Genomic DNA, 18,657 nt, shown 5'->3' on the forward strand with positions numbered 1-18,657 from the left:
CAGGATCCAAAGCTGTAGAAATTTGGTTGCTTAATTGTTATCCAGGTGATTAGATATTGTGTAAGATATGTATGTGTGTATGTATGTAAATATGCAGGAATGTATGAAAAATGTATATAGTAGCCACACCTGGAAACTAAATTAATGTACTGGGTGCATAATATCACAATCCAGGCAAGACTTGGCTAAAAGAAGACACCTCATCATTACATGAAATAAAATAAAAAGAAATAGATGATCTGGAATTTTTGCTGTATGGTAGAGCGTTTGTGTAGTGGAAATAGACCCCAGTGCAGAATAACTTCAATGAAGACATTTAAAATTCTATTTTTTAAACATTTATTTATTTATTATATGTGAGTACTCTGTCGCTGTCTTCAGACTCATCAAAAGAGGGCATCAGATCTCATTACAGATGGTTGTGATCCATCATAAGGTTGCTGAGATTTGAACTCACGACCTCCAGAAGAGCAGTGCTCTTAACCACTGAGCCATCTCTCCAGCCCCTAAAATCCTACTTTACTTGATTTTCCTGAACCTGAACTAGCATGAAATATACTTTATAGATTAGACTGGTGTGAAATCCTCCCAACTCTTCCTCCAAAGGGCTTCAATTATGTTTTTTAGAGGTTTGTTTGGCCTCTAAAAAACCTGTGAGATACCTGTCTGTATGTACTACTTAATGCTTTAGAGACCAGTGTGTGCAAGCTGAGACATATTATTTTAATTTAGGAAATGAGATAAAAGGTTTGTTCTAAAAACAAAGGGATCTAGACATGCATAGTAGAGGCAAAAAAGAAAATCCAAGGCTGCTAACCACACATAGGACCATAGTGTGTGACAGTAAGCCTGGGCTACATAATGAGTTCCATTCAGGATTGGAAGGAGAGCCAACTCCATGGAAGCCTCTTTTCTAGGCAATACCATAGTCTAAAATATAAACAGACATTTGGAAGTACTGATAGATATATTGTGTCATCTCTTTTTTTTTGTCTGGACTCTAACTTGTCATGGGAAACTCTCCTCCCTGTAGCCTATGTACACTTGGATTCTCCTCTGAGACTCACATGAGCAGGTGCTCTCATTCAGTAGCACGGCTTTTCAAGTCTCTGGGGAAAGTTGCAGGTTTTACTTAGGTTTTGCATTTTTTGTATTTATGTATTTATTTATTTTTATTTGTTTATTTATTTATTTTATTTATTATTATTATTATTATTATTATTATTATTATTATTATTATTATTTTGGTTTTTCGAGACAGGGTTGCTCTGTATAGCCCTTGCTGGACTCTAACTCAGATATCCGCCTGCCTCTGCATTCCAAGTACTAGGATTAAAGGTGTGTGCAAGCACCACCTGGCATAGGTTTTGCATTTTAGATGTGGTCTGATTTGTATATCCAGGTGGCTATGAATTTTACCTCATTTCCCAAAACAATATCATATAGCCCAGATTTCTCACCCTGGCCTTTAAAGAGTTAAGTGATACATACAGACAGACATCTCAGAGGATCTCCTTAGCCCTTCCCTGGAGGGATCAATCTGTTGCAAGGACAATAAGCCTGGTTGCATCTGTGACATCAGCAGTATATTTTCCTCAGGGCCTGCAAAGATGTTCAGTGTCCTTTTCCTGAAACAAGACTCTGGCCAGTCTGAAACTTTGCCTTATACTACAGACATGAGATTAAGAGGAGCATGGGTTGATATCCCATGCAACAGTGGTTAAGTTTTTCTACTGTGTGTGCTTAAAAGAGAATCCACATGCTGAGAGTGATGAACTTGTGGCTTGGAGACAACAGGATTGTATAATTGGGCAGACTGTGTTCTCCATTATTGCCAGAGCATGGGCTCTAAACTTCTGGTTCATGCAATATGTTAGAAATAGGACTTCTCAAAACTTAGCCTGAAATTGTCTCCTAAATGCTTCACCAGGTTGCTTCTGACTGAATATCTATCAGGATGAGCACCTACAACCCTCCCACACTCCAGCAGCTGGCACTGGATGCTCTGCTGAGGAAAGATGCCATAGACTCCTCCGATCTGGATCACCTGCCCACTGTGCTTTTCCCACCACTCTTCATAGAGGCCTTCAATGGCAGACACACACAGAGATATTGAAGGCAATGGTGGCAGCCTGGCCCTTTCCCTGCCTCCCTGTGGGGGCACTGATGAAACCCCTGATGTGGAGGTCTTGAAAGCTGTGCTGGATGGCATAGATATACTACTGACACAGAATGTTAGTCCCAGGTAAGCAAGGCCCAATAAGACTAGATGGGGAATCATAGGGATACTGATAAGACACACATTAGGGCAGGAATAATGGGGAAAATATCACAGGGGTTAATGATGTCATTAACATGGAGATCTGTGGGAATACCATTCAATTTGAAAACTGACCTAAATGATAGTCATAGGTCAGGACAGCTCAGGGTACAAGGAGTCATGTTAGGATGAGCCTTTCTGTGGCTTTCCTACAGGCACTAGATAGGGAAGAGACACAAGTTAAGAGCAAATAAATGGACAGAAGTGGGTTTTTTGTCCAGATGCAGCTCATGCAGTGTCGTTGCCTGCCTTGTGTGACGTACTGTGATGGAGCTGATCTTAGACATGTGGGATCCAGACTAACTCCGTGTCTGTTCATTTTACATTATGAAACTTTGCCTTTATTTTTCACAGAATCAGGAAGCTTCAAGTCCTTGACCTGAGAGATGTGCACCAGGATTTTTGGGATATGTGGGCTGGAAGAAAAGCTGAAGTCTGTTCAGGAAAGACTGGAAATGAGAAGCAAGTTGCAAATCACATTCCTAGATATGCACAGAGGCAGCGTTTGAAGTTAGTCACTGCCCTGAGCCTTGGCTTCTCTCTGCAACAACATCAAACATGCTTACTACAATGGGCCCAGCAGAGAAAACACTCTTTGAGGCTATGCTGTCTGAAGATGAAGATTTGTCACTTCCCAGTGGAGATTATCAGGTAGATCTTAAACATTTTTCAGTCAAACTATATTGAGGAATTGGAAATATACACAAACCATGTCCTATCCTTTCTAGGTTGCTTCTCACCTTGCTTTGGCCAGATGAGAAATCTTCACAAATTCCTTCTAAGTGAAATAAAATTGAGGATCTCAGTTAGTGGTGTGCTTCATTTTGCAGATGTAAAGGACTGTGCTGTCAAATTCCTTTCTCAGTTCTCCAAACTCAACTATCTCCAACACCTCTCCATGAATGGTGGCTACTTTTTCAGTGACAACAGGAAACAATTGTTCAGGTACAGAAGAATAGTGATCTGTTTCTCTTATAGCAACAAGCTTTCCCTTTACTTCAATTATTAGTGGGCATCTGAGGTGTGACAGTTATAGAAGATGTTACAGTGATGCACTCATAACACTATCTATGTGTTGATTGTTTCCTTCTTAATGGAGAACTCATGATTTGGACCCCACTCATGTGGAATAGTATGAGCTGTGTTAGGGGATATTGAGAAAGCTGTCTTGTAAGTATGTCCATTGTGTGGGTTAGATGCTGTAAGAGTGCTTTCCATATTACCCTTTGGGATCCAGGCAAAACTGATTCAAGGTAACAGGACAGAGCAGAGGGGCCAGATACGGGGAGGCTCCACACCTATCCTCTACAAAGATATGTGAGAACAGGAACCAGTTTGTTCCTCTATTGGAGTCAGTCAGCCTCTACTTCTCCATAAAGAAATGATGATTTGAACACAAGTTGGGACTAAGTAGACGGGAAATCAGTGACACTGTGGTGGGGGTCGTCAGTGTAAAGGGTGAAACACTGTGATCAGGGATAAAGATTGTGGAGATAGCCGGGACATGGATAAAGTCTACAGGACATAGGCCAAGATATTGCCAGAACCCTTCTATGCTAGTTCTTTCTAGGTGTGCTCTCCTAGCATGATGGGGCAAATTCTAGTTCTCTGACAGTGTGAGGAAGGGGAGTTGCAGAAATGTGGTCTGATCCAAACCTACCTGACTGTAATATGCTTCAGTGAACAATGCTATGAAGGAGACACAAGGGTGGACCTTCAACATAAGCATAAATTGACTCTACATATGTGGATTCTCTGTGTCAGTATCAATCTGACTAGTATTCTCCAGCACCATGAGTCAGAACAACTTTCTTGTTCTTTCTCTAGATGCCTGAAGAGCCCCTTGGAGTCCTTGTCTATGACTATCTGCCAACTCTCAGTGTCAGACTTGAAACACGTGTCAGAGTGTCAGAGCCTCTATCAACTGAAACACCTGCACTTTGATGATGTAGTGTTTCCAAAGTCTTGTTCCAAGAGTCTCCGAATTCTCCTAGAGAATGTATCTGATACTCTGCAGACCCTGCAGTTAGAGAACTGCAGGATGAATGACTCTCAGCTCAAAATCGTTTTGCCTGCTCTGGGCCAGTGCTCACAGCTCACCTCTGTCAATTTCTATGAGAATGACTTCTCCACTGCTGTAATGAAGGACCTTCTGCAATGCATGGCCAATCAAAGTAAGTTGATTGTTGAGCAGTACCCTGCCCCACTAGAGTGCTATGATCACGAGGGTTATATTATAGTGGACAGATTTTCCCAACTGTGTCGAAAACTCATGGACATACTCATGGCCGGAAGGCAGCCCAAGACAATCACATTTGCTACAGAAAACTTCCATTATTGTAGGAGTCGCTGCATCTATGATATGAAGATCAGACTTTGCCGTTGCTGGCAATAAAGAGGAGGTTGATTCTAGATGCTAGGAAATGATATCTGAGGAAGTACATTCATCATGGAGTTCCAGAATTTTATGATTTCAGATCCATTGGAATCAAAATGGTGTTCTGTGTATGGAGACCACAAGGGTCACTTGACATGAAGAATAAAATAATAACATCAGGTGTCTTGTAGAATCAGAAAGACGGTACTGCATTTCTAAATGTGCCCCCATTTGGACAGAGTTGCCAGTGTCTTCCCCATGTTGTAAATATATGGCCAATCTATGAACTGAATGGTCTCCACTCATGTACTACTGAGTGACCTCAGTTTTAGGTTTGTGTTTATAGTATCCTATGACCTCATGATGTATGATCAAAGAAATTATCATGTAAGATATATTGGTAGCATTAAAGTCAATTATGACATTGTCTTTTACTCTTTTCTTCCCACTCTTTGGCTCCTTGGTGGGTATGTACACAGAGTTGTCAAACTAATTGTGAGTGGCTCTTGAAAACCAACATCTGTCCAGTACCTTCCTTGTGATGTGATGTGATTGTGGACTCAGTGTCATTCCTACACTAGACCCTGAAGGCAAGCACATTCCAGAAATGGGGTGTGTGGGAGATTTAGAACTATCAATTCTCCCAGAGATGGGCTATCATTGGACTTACTATGACCATACTCTATCTTCTTGCTCTTCCAAAATGAATAGCTTTATCTGTGAAAGTGTGGTCCCAAAATACAACTTATTCAGCACAAGTGGAATGCATACTCTATCCATCTCCTGAGGGCCTGTCTGCCTTCCAGGTCACTTTACCCACAGAAATGTAAAAACAGGATAAGCAGGTTTGTCATGCCTCAAACTCACTGGGGATTGATGTTCTCCATGTGCTAACAGTGTCCTCTTATTGTTGCTGTTATTATTATTATATTATTATTTTATTAATTTATTTAAAATCTAGCCTTGGCCTGCATCCCAGTCCCCCTGTTACAGAAAAGAACTGCAGAGGCATAAATGGAGAAGAGGCTACTAGTGTTCTTTAAGAAAATGGCGTGGCCCGGCAGTAGTGGGGCACGCCTTTAATCCCAGCACTTGGAAGGCATAGGCAGGACGATTTCTGAGTTCAAGGCCAGTCTGGTCTACAGAGTGAGTTCCACGATATCCAGGGCTGCACAGAGAAACCCTGTCTCAAAAAACCAATATCCCCCACCAAAAACAAAAACAAAAACAAAAACAAACAAACAAAAAAAGACAATGGCATGATTTTTGCAATAAAGTCCTCTATGGAGGGAATTCCTTCCGCATCTTCTGGTTCATTGTCTCTGGATACAGCTCCATGTCAAGACTGTTTCCTCACATTGTAGCTCTGCCTCAGCAACTCAGCACTGTTTTGTTACACAAGCACATGCATATTTTGTTTTAGGTTGTGTTGTCCAGATGGTGCCAGCCTATAGAGCAAACTCATCTACTATTTATACACTATTGAGTACTGTGCTTTCTGGTGTGTATCCTACCTCAAAATTTTACAGCATAGAAGCAAGAGAGATGGTCTAACAGATTAGAGCACTTGCTATGCTTTTAGACCACTTAGGATTCTTTCCTGCTGCAACCTGTAGGCTCTATTCCTTCCAGCTCTGTGGAATTCAACTTCCATTCAATCCTATGTTCACTTCTCAACTCCTATGTGTGTAATGAATATAAGTGCATGCAGGTAAAACATACACATTACAGAGAGAGATACAGACCTGTGGGATGCAGTTCAGATACCATTACCAGATCAGGTACTACCACGCTAGCTTTCCCACACCAAGCACCCAATAATCTCTAAAGTAAAAGAAAAACTCATCCTGGTGTGCAGAACAGTTCTCCATCCTTTCTCACCTGAGCAACTTTTTCAGGTTGTGTTTTTGAAATCAGACACTGTTTACCTGTGTTCTCCTGTATTTCTTTAAGGGGTTATTTATGTCCTTCTTAAAGCCCCCTATCATCATCATGAGATGTGATTTTCAACCAGAGTCTTGCTTTTCTGGTGTGTTGGAGTATCCAGGATTAGCTACAGTTGGAGAGCTGGGTTCTGATGATGCCTAGTAGCCTTGGTTTCTGTTGCTTATGTTCTTGTCTCTCACCATCTGATTATCTCTGGTGTTAGCTGGTCTTGCTGTCTCTGACTGTGGCTTGTCACTCCTGCAAGACTTTGTGTCAGTACTCCTGGGAGATCAGTTCTCTCTAAGAAGAATAGGTTTGGAGAGCTGTGGCACAGGGTCAACGCTTGGGTACAGGCAGAAACTGGAATGATCCTGTTCCAGGCTGTACCTTGGTTCCTGAGTCCTGATGGCTCTGGGTAGGTCCATCTTGGGTCAGAAATTAGAGCAGAAGTGGTCATTTTACCTGTGCTCACAGGGGTGTAGGCACTAGTGGGAGACCAGCAATCCCCGTGTGGTATTTGTGTGTGGAGTGCTATGGCACAGGGTCAGCTTGGGCTCATATGGAAACCTGAAGAATCCTGTCCCATGTTACTCCTTTGTTCTCATAGCCTGTGGTCTCTGGGCAGGTCCTGAGAGCAGAAGTGGTGAACCTACTAATGCTCACGGGCTTGTCAGCACTCCTAGGAGATGCACTCTCTTCTGGTGGTATTTGGGCTGTGGCACAGGATCAAATCCAGGCACTTATATATCCCTTAAAAACATAGAGCAAAGCTGTTTTGGGGGAATCCCCCCACCATGGAACCCACAGGGACTGAGGAACAGCCTGGGACAGGATCCTCCTGGTTGCTGTCTGTGCTCAGAGCTGATCTTATGCCACAATGCTCCATACCCAAACACTGCCTGGAGAGAGCTGGTCACCTAGGAGTGCTGACAGGTCTGTGAGCACAGGCAAGACCACCACTTCAGTTGAGAGGGACACACCCAGAGAACTCTAGACACAGGAATCAATGAACAGCCTGAGACAGGATTCTTCTGGTTTCCATTTGGGCCCTGAGCTGACCATGTGTTACAGCTCTCTATACCCAAATATTGGAGAGAGCTGGGAGGACTCTGACACACCTGTGAGTGAAGGTAAGATCACCACTTCTGCTGAAAGTCCTGGCCCAAGAGGGACATGCTTGGGGCCATCAGGACACAGGAACCAAGGAAAGGCTGGGGACAGGATCCTTCCAGTTTCTATCTGTATCTTGGAGCTGACCCTGTGCCACAGCTCACCATATTCAAATTCCTCTCAGAGAAAACTGGTCTCACAGGAGTACTGATACACTGGCTGGCAGGAGTGACAAGCCACAGTCAGAGACAGCACGACCAGCAAACACCAGAGATAACCAGATTGCAAAAGGCAAGGGCAAGATCAAAAGCACCAGAATCCAAGGCATGAGCAGAACCCAGTTATCCCACCACAGCGAGCCCAGATAATCCAACATACCAGAAAAGCAACTTTTATTTAAAATCTCATCTCATGACAATGAGAAAGGACTTTAAGAAGGACATAAATAACTCCATAAAAGAATTACAGAAGAACACAGGCAAGCAGGTATAAGCCTTTAAAGATAAAACACAAAATTCCCTTATAGAATTACTGGAAAACACAACCAAACAGGTGAAAGAATTGACCAAAACCATCCAGGATCTAAAAATGGAACTAGAAACAATAAAAGAAATCACCAGTGGGAGACAACCCTGAAGATAGAAACCTAGGAAAGAGAGCAGGAAACATAGATGCATCACCAACAGAATACAAGAAATAGAAGAGAGAATATTGGGGGCAGAAGATACCTTAGAAAACATTGACACAACAGTCAAAGAAAATGCAAAAAGCAAAAAGACTCTAACCCAAATCATCCAAGGAATCCAGGACCCAATGAGTCGACTAAACCTAATAATAGGTGTAGAAGAGAGTGAAAATTCCCATCTTAAAGGGTGAGTAAATATCTTCAACAAAATTATACAAGAAACTTTCGCTAACCTAAAGAGAGAGGTTCCCATGAACATAAAAGAAGCCTACAGAACTCCAAATAGATTAGACCAGAAAAGAAATTCCCCTATCACATAATAGTCAAAACACCAAATGCACAAAACAAAGAAAGAATATTAAAAGCAGTAAGGTAAAAGGGTTAAGTAACATATAAAAGCAGACCTATCAGCATTGCACCAGACTTCTCATCAGAGACTATGAATTCTAGAAGAACCTAGGCAGATCTCATTCAGACCCTAAGAGAACACAAATGCCAGCTCAGAATACTATACCATGCAAACCTCTCAATTACCATAGATGGAGAAACCAAGATATTTCATGACAAAACCAAATTTACAAAATATCTTTCCACAAATCCAGCCCCACAAAGGATAGTAGATGGAAAACACCATCACAAGGAGGGAAACTACACCATAGAAAAAGCAAGAAAGTAATCTTCTTTCAAAGATTATCCCCAAAGAAGATAACCACACAAACATAAAAATAACAACAAAATTAACAGGAAGCCACAATCACTATTCCTTAATATCTCTTACCATCAATGGGATCGATTCCCCAATAAAAAGATGTAGACTAACAGTCTGGATACTTAAACAGGACCCACCATTATGCTGCATACTGGAAACACACTTCAGTGTGACAGACAAAAACCATCTCAGAATAAAGGCTAAAAACAAATTTCAAAGCAAATGGTCCCATGAAACAAGCTGGATAAACCATGGCCACGGACTACTCTTTCAATGGTCATGGGTTTAAATCCCAGCACCCACATGGTGGCTCACAACCATCTGTAAAGATACCTGATGCCCTCTTCTGGTGTCTGAAGACAGCTACAATGTACTTACATATAATAAATAAATAAATCTTTAAAAAATGCTATCAAGCTGAGCTTTCAATTTTGAACATCTATGCTCCAAATGAAAAGTCACCCACATTAATAAAAGAAACTTTGCTAAAGCTCAAAGTACACATTGTACCTCACACAGTAATAGTGGGCCACTTCAACATCCCACTCTCATCAACGGACAGATCAGGGAAACATAAACTAAACAGAGACACAGTGAAACTAAGAAATAATGGTCCATATGTTTCTATTAAAAAACTTTTATTTATTTGCTATTTTCTTTATTTACATTTCAATTATCCCCTTTCCAGATTCCCCTTGCCCTGACATGCCTTATCCCATCCCCCTTCCCCCTGCTTCTATGAGGGAGTTCCTCCACCACACACTAACCTCCCACCTCCCAACCATTGAATTCTCCTGCACTGGGAGATCCATTGAGTTTTCAGAGGACCAAGAGCCCCTCCTCTTATTGATGCCTTACAAAGCCATCCTCTGCTACATATGCAGCTGGAGTCATGGGTTCCTTCCATGTGTACTCCCTAGTTGGTCCTTTCGAGCTCTGGGGGATCTGGATATTTGATATTGTAGTTTTTTCCTATGGGATGAAAACCCTTCAGCTCCTTTAGTCCTTTCTCTAGCTCCTCCATTGGAGACCTGGTGCTCAGCCCAATGCCTGGCTGGGAGCATTGCTTTTGTTTTTGTCAGGCTCTGGCCGATCCTCTCAGGAGACAGCTATATTAGGTTCCTTTAGCAAGGGCTGCTTGACATATAGAATAATGTCTGGGTTTATTGACTGTATACAGGATGGATCTCCAGGTGGGGCAGTGGCTAGATAGCCTTTCCTTCTGTTTCTGATCTATATTTTGTCTCTGTATTTGCTCCTGAGATTTTGTTACCCTTTCTAAGATGGAATGAATTATCCACACTTTGGTTTTCTTCTTCTTGAGCTTTATGTGGTTAGTGAATTGTATCTTGGGGAGTCCAAGATTTTGGGCTAATATTCACTTATAAGTGAGATCATACCATGTGTGTTCTTTGTGATTGGGTTACTGTACTGGCTGGTTTTGTGTGTCAACTTGACACAGGCTGGAGTTATCACAGAGAAAGTTGCTTCAGTTGGGGAAAGTGCCTCCATAAGATCCAGCTGTGGGGCAATTTCTCAATTAGGGATCATGTTGGGAGAGCCCCTTGTGGGTGGTTCCAACTCTGGGCTGGTGTTCTTGGGTTCTATAAGAGAGCAGGCTGAGTAAGTCAGGGGAAGTAAGCCAGTAAGAAACATCCCTCCATGGCCTTTGAGTCAGCTCCTGCTTCCTGATCTGCTTGAGTTCCAGTCCTGACTTCCTTAGATGATGAACAACAGGTTGGAAGTGTAAACTGAATAAACACTTTCCTCCCCAAGTTTCTTTTTGGTTATGACTTTTGTGCAGGAATAGAAAAACCTGAGCAAGACACACCACATCGAGGAAACTTGTATTTGCAATAGGCAGAGACCCCTACAGATATCCATAACCAATAAATATGCAGAATTGTGGATATCAATTCCAAAGTGTATATCCCTGGTTTTCCCAGGGAAGACAACCATTTGGTTGTACATTGCTAAACAGTATTTTGTTTTGTTTTGTTTTGTTTTTTGAGACAGGATTTCTCTGTAGCCCTGGCTGTCCTGGAACTCACTCTGTAGACCAGGCTGTCCTCGAACTGACAAATCTGTGTGCCTCTGCCTCCTAAGTGCTGGGATTAAATTCCTGTGCCACCACCAACTGGCTAAACAGTATTTTTAAACTGTGAATATTTACTTATTTTAATGTAACTGCATGTTTCGCCAGCATGTACTTATATGCATAACATAAGTGTTCTGAAGTGAGCATAGGACCCAATGAAAGTTGAATCAGAGAGTTAGATGGAAGGGATTCTTCAGGTTGGTACCAGAAAAGAATCCTAGAATGGTTTAAATGTGTAGCAATCACACTAATCTTCTGGGCCATGTCTCCTGATCCTAAGGTGTACTATTTGAGGTAGGGTATACACCTGAGGGCCAGGTACTCAGTAGCCTGGAAACAGTGGCTGAGATTGTTCTATAGCCTGGCATCATGTGGACAACACATCCTAAAACACAGTGTGTGTATGTGTGTGTGTGTGTGTGTGTGTGTGTGAGAGAGAGAGAGAGAGAGAGAGAGAGAGAGAGAGAGAGAGAGAGAGAGAGAGAGAGAGTGCTGTGAGCTGCTGAGGCAGAGCTACGAGGCTGAGGAAACAGAGTCTTGTCCTGAAGATGAACCCAGAGAAAATGAACCAGAAGCTGCAGAATGATTCTCTTCCACAGGGGACTTTGTTGTTGAACTAACTACACTGTCTCTAAGAAAAACTGTCCAGAAATGGAGATTAGGAATCCCAGGTGTGCCTGAAGTGTGACAAGCCTGTTTATCTTTTCTTTACATTTATGTGAATGACTTGACCCGTAGAGGGTTCAGCCCCTCAGGGAATGAGTATAGTGTGCATTCTACTTGTACTGAATAAGTTATGTTGTGAGAGCACACTTTCACAGATGAAACTATGCTCCATGGTCATAATAAGTCCTATGATATCCCATCTTTGTGAGCACTGATGGAACCATAAGTTCTAAGAAGTACCCCACCCCTGTTTCTAAAATGTGTTCACCCTTCAGGGACTTGTGTAGGAAAGCCACTGTGCTCACAGTCCCATCACATCCCAAGGATGGTTCTGTACAGAGGGTAGTTTCCAAGAGCCCTTCACAATTAGTTTGGCATTTCTGTGCACATAGCAAAACAAGGAGGCAAACAGTAGGAATTAAAGAGAAGACAATGTCATATTTGACTTTGCTTACAACATAGCTTAGGTGACAATTTCCTGGATCATATACATGATGAGGTCATAGGACACCATGATTATAAACTGAAAACTTAGGTCAGTGACTCAGTAGCATAAGAGGAGACCATTCAGTTCATAGATTGGACATATATTTACAACATAGGGACACTGCTGGTGATCCTGTGCTGATGAAGGCACATTCAGAAATGTAGAGCTGTCTTTATGATTCCATAAGACACCTGATGTTATTATCCTATTGTTCTTCATGCCAAGCCATCCCTGAGGTCTCCATACACTGAACACCATTTTGATTCCAGTACATCTGAAGCTTTTAATTCTGGAACAGTGTGATGACTGTACTTCCCCAGATTTCCTTTCTCAGCATCCAGAATCAATCTCCTCTTTCCTGCCAACAATGGCAAAGTCTGGTCTTCATGTCATAGACACAGCGCATCCAACAATGAGTGCAGGGGACAGTAGCAAAAAAGAGTGTCTTATGCTGCCTTTTGGCCATGAGTATATCCTTGAGCTCACGACACACTTGGGAAAATCTCTCCGCCACAACATTACCCATGTCATTATAGCACTCTAGAGGGGCAGGGTACCGCTCAACAGTCAACTTGCTTAGATTGGCCATGCATTGCAGAAGGTCCTTCAGTACAGGAGTAGAGAAGTCATTGTCATAGAAATTGACCAAGGTGAGCTGGGAGCAATGGATCAGTGTTGGCAAGAGGACTTTGAGTTGAGAGTCTGTCATCCTGCAGTTCTCTATCTGCAGGGTCTGTAGAGTTTCAGATATATTTTCTAGGAGAATTTGGAGACGCTTGAAACATGACTCAGAAAACAGTACACCATAGAAGTGCAAGTGTTTCAGTTGATATAGCCTCTGACACTCTGACATGTGTTTCAAGTCTGACACTGAGAGATGGCAGAAAACCATAGACAATGATTCCAAGGGGTTCTTCAGGCATCTAGAGAAAGAACAAGAAAATTGTTTTGGCTCATGGTGCTGGAGGATACTAGTAAGATTGATACGGACACAGAGAATCCACATATGTAGAGTCAATCTATGCTTATGTTGAAGGTCCACCCTGGGGAAACAGCATGTTGGTGTCTGCTCATAGCATTGTATACAAAAGCATATCACAGTCAGGTAGGGTGGGCTCAGACCACAGGCCTGCAACTCTCCATACTCACTCTGTCAGAGAACTAGAGCTCCCAATCTTGCCAGAAGAGCATACCTAGAAAGATCTAGCACAGAAAGCTTCTTGCAACATCTTGGCCTGTGTCCTGCAGAGTTTATCCATGTCCCTGCTATCTCTACTGTCTCCATCCCTGATTTCAGTGTTGTACCCTTGAGTGTGATAACTCCCACCCCAGTGTCACAGATTTTCCATTTACTTAGTCCCAACCATACTTAGTTCCCATTTCCTTAGTTCAAACCATCCTTTCTTTATTGAGAATGAGAGGCTGACTGACTTCAATAGAGGAAAAGACTGGTTCCTGATCTCATATATCTATATAGAGGGCAGGTGCAGAGCCTCTCCAGCTGAGGGCTCTCTGCTTTGTCCTTTTTCCTTCTATTAGCTTTGCCTGGATCCCAAACAGGAATATGCAAAGAACATTTAATGCATCTGACCCAAACAATGGACATGTGTGCAAGGAAGCATTCTCAATATACCCTCACACAACCCAGACTCTGCAAAGGAGTGGGAATTGAATCAAGTGAGGTCAGTTAAGAAACAAATAATCCATACTATGATACTGTAATGAGTCTATAATTGTAACATTCCCTGTGATTGGCACACCAAGTGTATCTGCTAATGCTCCACATATAGAGAAAGGTTTGCTGCCAGAAGAGAAACAACTCACCATCCTTCCTTACCTGAACAACTCTTTCATGTTGTCATAGGAAAAGTGGGCACCATTCACATAGAGATGCTGGAGATGGTTAAGTTTGGAGAACTGAGAAAAGAATTGGGCAGCACACATCTTTACATCTTTCACTGTGTTCATAAGACTAAAGTTGAAGTGGGTTTGATGTAGATGGAATTTGAGAAGATTTCTCATCTCACCAAGGAAATGTCCGAAGAAACTCAGGAAGTACATGACCTGATTTGTGTTTATTTCCAATTCCTCAATATACTTTGGCTGGAACATATTAAAGACCTCCCTGATAATCTCCAATGGGAAGTCACAAATCTTCATCTTCAGACAGCAAAGTTGCAAAGAGTCTTTTCTCTCCTGGGCCCACTGCAGCAAACATGTTTGGTGTTTGTTCAGAGAAAAGAAGAGGGCCAGGTTCGTGACGACCTGAAAACACTGCCTCAGTGGATAACCAAGATTGTAGTCTGGAACTTGCTTCTTGATCAAAACATCTGCTGAACAGACACTATCCTCTTTTTCAGCCCATGCATCCCAGAAATCCTGGTGCACAACTCTCAAGTCCAACACTTGAAGCTTTCTGTGAGGGGAAAAAGGTAAAGTATCATAATGTAAAACAGGAACCAACATTGTGTCCACTTAGATCTCACTATTTAATTTCAGTTCCATCATAGCACCTCACATCAGGCATGCAAGGATACTGCATGAGCTGTATGTATCTGGAGACATGCCCCACTTTCCACCATTCATTTGCTCTTGACTTGTGTCTCTTCCATATCTAGAGTCTGTACTAAAGCCATGGACAGGCTCATCCTACTCTGGATACTTGTGCTCTGACCTGTCCTGGCTCATGACTTTCATTTAGATCAGCTTTCAACTTGAATAGTAATTCTGTAGAACTGCAAATTGATGACATCATTAGCCTCTGCCCTGTTTGATGCTGGTTTCCCTGCCCTCCTGTGTGTGTATGTAACCACTTTAATCCCATGATTCCCTTTCTAGCCTCCTAAGGCCTTACTTACCTGGGGAGAACTGTCTGGGTCAGCAGTATATCTATGCCATCCAGCACAGCTTGCAGCATCTCCACATCATTGGTTTTCAGCAATGGCCCCAAAGGGAGGTAGGAAAAGGGCCAGGCTGCCACCATTGCCTTCAATATCTCTGTGTGTCTGCCATTGAACGCCTCTAGGAAGAGTGGTGGGAAGAGCATAGTGGGCAGGTGATCCAGATCAAAGGAGTCTATGGCATCATTCCTCAGCAGAGCATCCAGTGCCAGCTGCTGGAGTGTGGGAGGGTTGTAGGTGCTCATCCTGATAGATATTCAGTTGGAAGGATCCTAGTGAAGCATTTAGGAGACATAACTGCAGGCTAAGTTTTGAAAATTTCTTTGTCTCACCTTTGCAGAAACCCGAAGGCCATAGCCTATGCTCTGGCAATATTACAGAACTCAGTCTGCTCAGTGATCCAGTCCTGTGGTCTCCAAGCCAAAAATTCATCACTCTCAGCATACAGATTCTCTTGTAAGCACCCACAGTGGAAAAACTTGACCAATGTCACATAGATTACCAACCCCTGATCCTCTTAATCTCATGCCTTGTATTATGGTTATTCAGGAGCATACATTCTGACCAAAGTCTTATTACAAGAAAGAGACTGAACAAGTTTTCAGGCTCTGAATAAAATATAGTGCTGATGTCAAAGACCCAACCAGCTCTATTGTCCTTTCAACAGATTGATCTCTCCTGGGAAGGGCTAAGGAGAACCTGTGACATACCTTTCTGTATGTACTACTTAATGCTTTAGAGACCAATGTGTGCAAGCTGAGGCATATTATATTAATTTAGGAAATGAGATAAAAGGTTTGTTCATTCATAGCTACCTAGCTACATTATCAGACCACATCTGAAATTCCAAACCTAAGTAAAACATTCTACTTTCCCCAGAGCATTTAGAAACTTTCGGAATGAAAGGTTTTCCTTATGTGAGTCTTAGAGAAGCCAGGTGTACATAGGCTGCAGAAAGGAGAGTTTCCATGACAAGTTGGTGTCCAGACAAACACATAGATGAGACAATATATCTATCAGTACTTCTAAGTCCAGCGTGCATTGTGATCCCTTGTACCCAGGACATTAATTCTAGTTTTCAAGTATGGCTGTTGTATAATTTTCCCATACCAACATTCATGCATGCATACATGCATACACACATACAAATCTTATAAAATAGCTAATCACTTGGATAAGGCTAAAGCAACCATATGCCTACAACCATCATTCCTGCATAAGTCATGGCTTCAGGGCCCCAAGCCAATAGCTAGAACTTTGGATTAGTGTGCCAGAATCCTTCTCCAGCACAATTTGTAAGGTGTAGTTAAGTGGGAATTCCAGTTCATATAATTCAAAACCCATAATCTGTGAAATGTAATTTAAGAGACTTCAGAAGGATTAAATTATAATGATGATCCTAACTGAAATTCCAGACTTAAGTCTAGAAAACTGGTCAGAACCAAAAGAATTGAGAGTTCAAGGCCATCCTTGTTCCTGGACATGTTATCTTTAAAACGAAGGAAATTCCCGTGTAATCCCATTTCACATTAAAACTGAAGTCTATGGTATACATAGGAAACTCGTCTTTGCAACAGGCAGAGACCTCTACAGAAAACCACAACTGCCAGGCAGTGGTGGCACATGCCTGTAATCCCAGCATTCTGGGAAGGAGGGGGAGGCAGATTTCTGAGTTCGAGGCCAGCCTGGTCTAAAGAGTGAGTTCCAGGACAGCCAGGGCTATACAGAGAAACCCTGTCTCAAAAAAAAAAAAAAAAAAAAAAAAAAAAAAAAAAAAAACCAAATCCAAAAAAACAGAAAACCACAGCCAATAAAGATGAAGAATTGTGGATATCAGTCCCAAAGGGTACATCCGCAAAATACAGAGGGAGCTTTGCTGAAGATGTGGAAAGAGGACTGTAGCTCTAGAGAGCCAGTGAGTGTGCTGTGGGATTGCATCTCCTAGTGGTAGGAAAAGCTATACACACAAAGCTTGACAAACATGATTGCACTTATAGGAGCTGAAAAAGGATGACATCAGTGAACATGGCCAATTAGACAGAAAAAAATGCAACAGGGTCTAAGCTCTACACAAAGGACTGTAGGCAACTGAAAAGCAAGGAAGTGAAGAGGTGGTTTTCCCTAGGGAAGACAACCAATTGGCTGTACAGTGCTAAAGAGTATTTTTTTAACTGTGAATATTTCATTATTTTAATGTAAGTGTATGTTTCTCCAGCATGCACTTATATGCATCACATAAGGGTTCTGAAGTAAGCATAGGATTCAATGGAAGTAGAATCACAGAGAGTTAGATGGGTGGGAGTCTTCAGGTTGGTACAAGAAAATAATCATGCATTATAAATTAGAAATGAAGTTGTAGTTGGATGGTGACAAGGCTAGCCCAGCAAGCAAGAAGTCTCCTTATGGAAGAAAATTACTTACCTGATAGGGACACTGGCAACAGGGCTCCTACTCCCAGAAGGACCACACAGTGACTCCAAGGTTCAGGCCTCTGACATTCTAGTTGTCTTTCTCTGGCCCTTTTATACATCTTGTTCTACCTGCATCCCCAAATAGTACCACCTCCTTCTTTAAGGTCCCCTTTCATTGGTCCATTAAGTTTCCACCCACTTAATCCTGTTAAAGACTCATTACCCCTACTGTTGGTTAATTGAATCAGACCTTCTTGTATGAAATCAAACACTGAACTTGAAGTATAGATGCACTTGCCTGCTTGATTGACTCTTCTTATGTGCATACCTATATGTACTTGTTTATGTATTGATATAATTAGTGGGTGTGGTTTCAATATCTGTGTTTGTCTATTTGTTTCAGTGTATTCATTACTGTGAGCATGAACTTGAGTGTGTAGGGGGTTCTAGGTTAGCCAAACATTAAATAATGCAGTTTTGTCCAAAAACAACAATTATTGTTAAAAGCTAAATACAAGCAGAGCAGTGGTGGTACATATCTTTAATCCCAGCACTTGGGAGGCAGAGGCAGGCTTACTTCTGAGTTGGAGGCCAGCCTGGTCCCCAGAGTGAGTTCCAGGACAGCAGGAACTACACAGAGAAACCTCTCTCGAAAAACCAAAAAAAAAAAAAAAAAAAAAAAAAAAAAAAAAAAAAACAAAACCCACATGTGTAACTTACAGATTTGAAAGTGTTGAAATGGGTTGCAGGAGCCTCCAGGCCTTGCTTCCAAGAGGATTGGTTGAGATGATGCTTGATCAAGGAATTTAGAACCATCATGAGCAAGATGGATAGTTTATCACAGAAAAGCCTTATGAAATGGAAGTGAAAAGACAATAAGGCTTTTTGTTCGTTTGTTTTTTGTTTTCTGTTTTGTTTTGTTTTTTCAGACAGGGTTTCTTGGTGTAGCCCTGGCTGTTCTGGAACTC

The 18,657-nt window shown here is 42.0% G+C and overlaps 1 protein-coding gene and 1 pseudogene across 1 annotated transcript; one reads left to right on the forward strand and one right to left on the reverse strand.

Annotated features, from left to right (window-relative positions):
• Positions 1-1,957: 1,957 nt before the first annotated feature.
• Positions 1,958-4,715, forward strand: LOC127680314 (PRAME family member 8-like; annotated as a pseudogene).
• An 8,006-nt stretch (positions 4,716-12,721) lies between these two features.
• LOC127680315 (PRAME family member 8-like) lies at positions 12,722-15,523 on the reverse strand. Its single transcript, XM_052175810.1, has 3 exons — positions 15,237-15,523; positions 14,216-14,794; positions 12,722-13,301 (listed from the first exon to the last, which is right to left on the reverse strand). The coding sequence occupies exons 1-3, from the start codon at positions 15,521-15,523 to the stop codon at positions 12,722-12,724; spliced, it is 1,446 nt and encodes a 481-aa protein (XP_052031770.1).
• Between the last annotated feature and the right edge of the window lie 3,134 nt (positions 15,524-18,657).

The sequence above is a fragment of the Apodemus sylvaticus genome, chromosome 3 (genome assembly GCF_947179515.1).
Source record: "Apodemus sylvaticus chromosome 3, mApoSyl1.1, whole genome shotgun sequence".
NCBI classification, from domain to species: Eukaryota; Metazoa; Chordata; class Mammalia; order Rodentia; family Muridae; genus Apodemus; species Apodemus sylvaticus.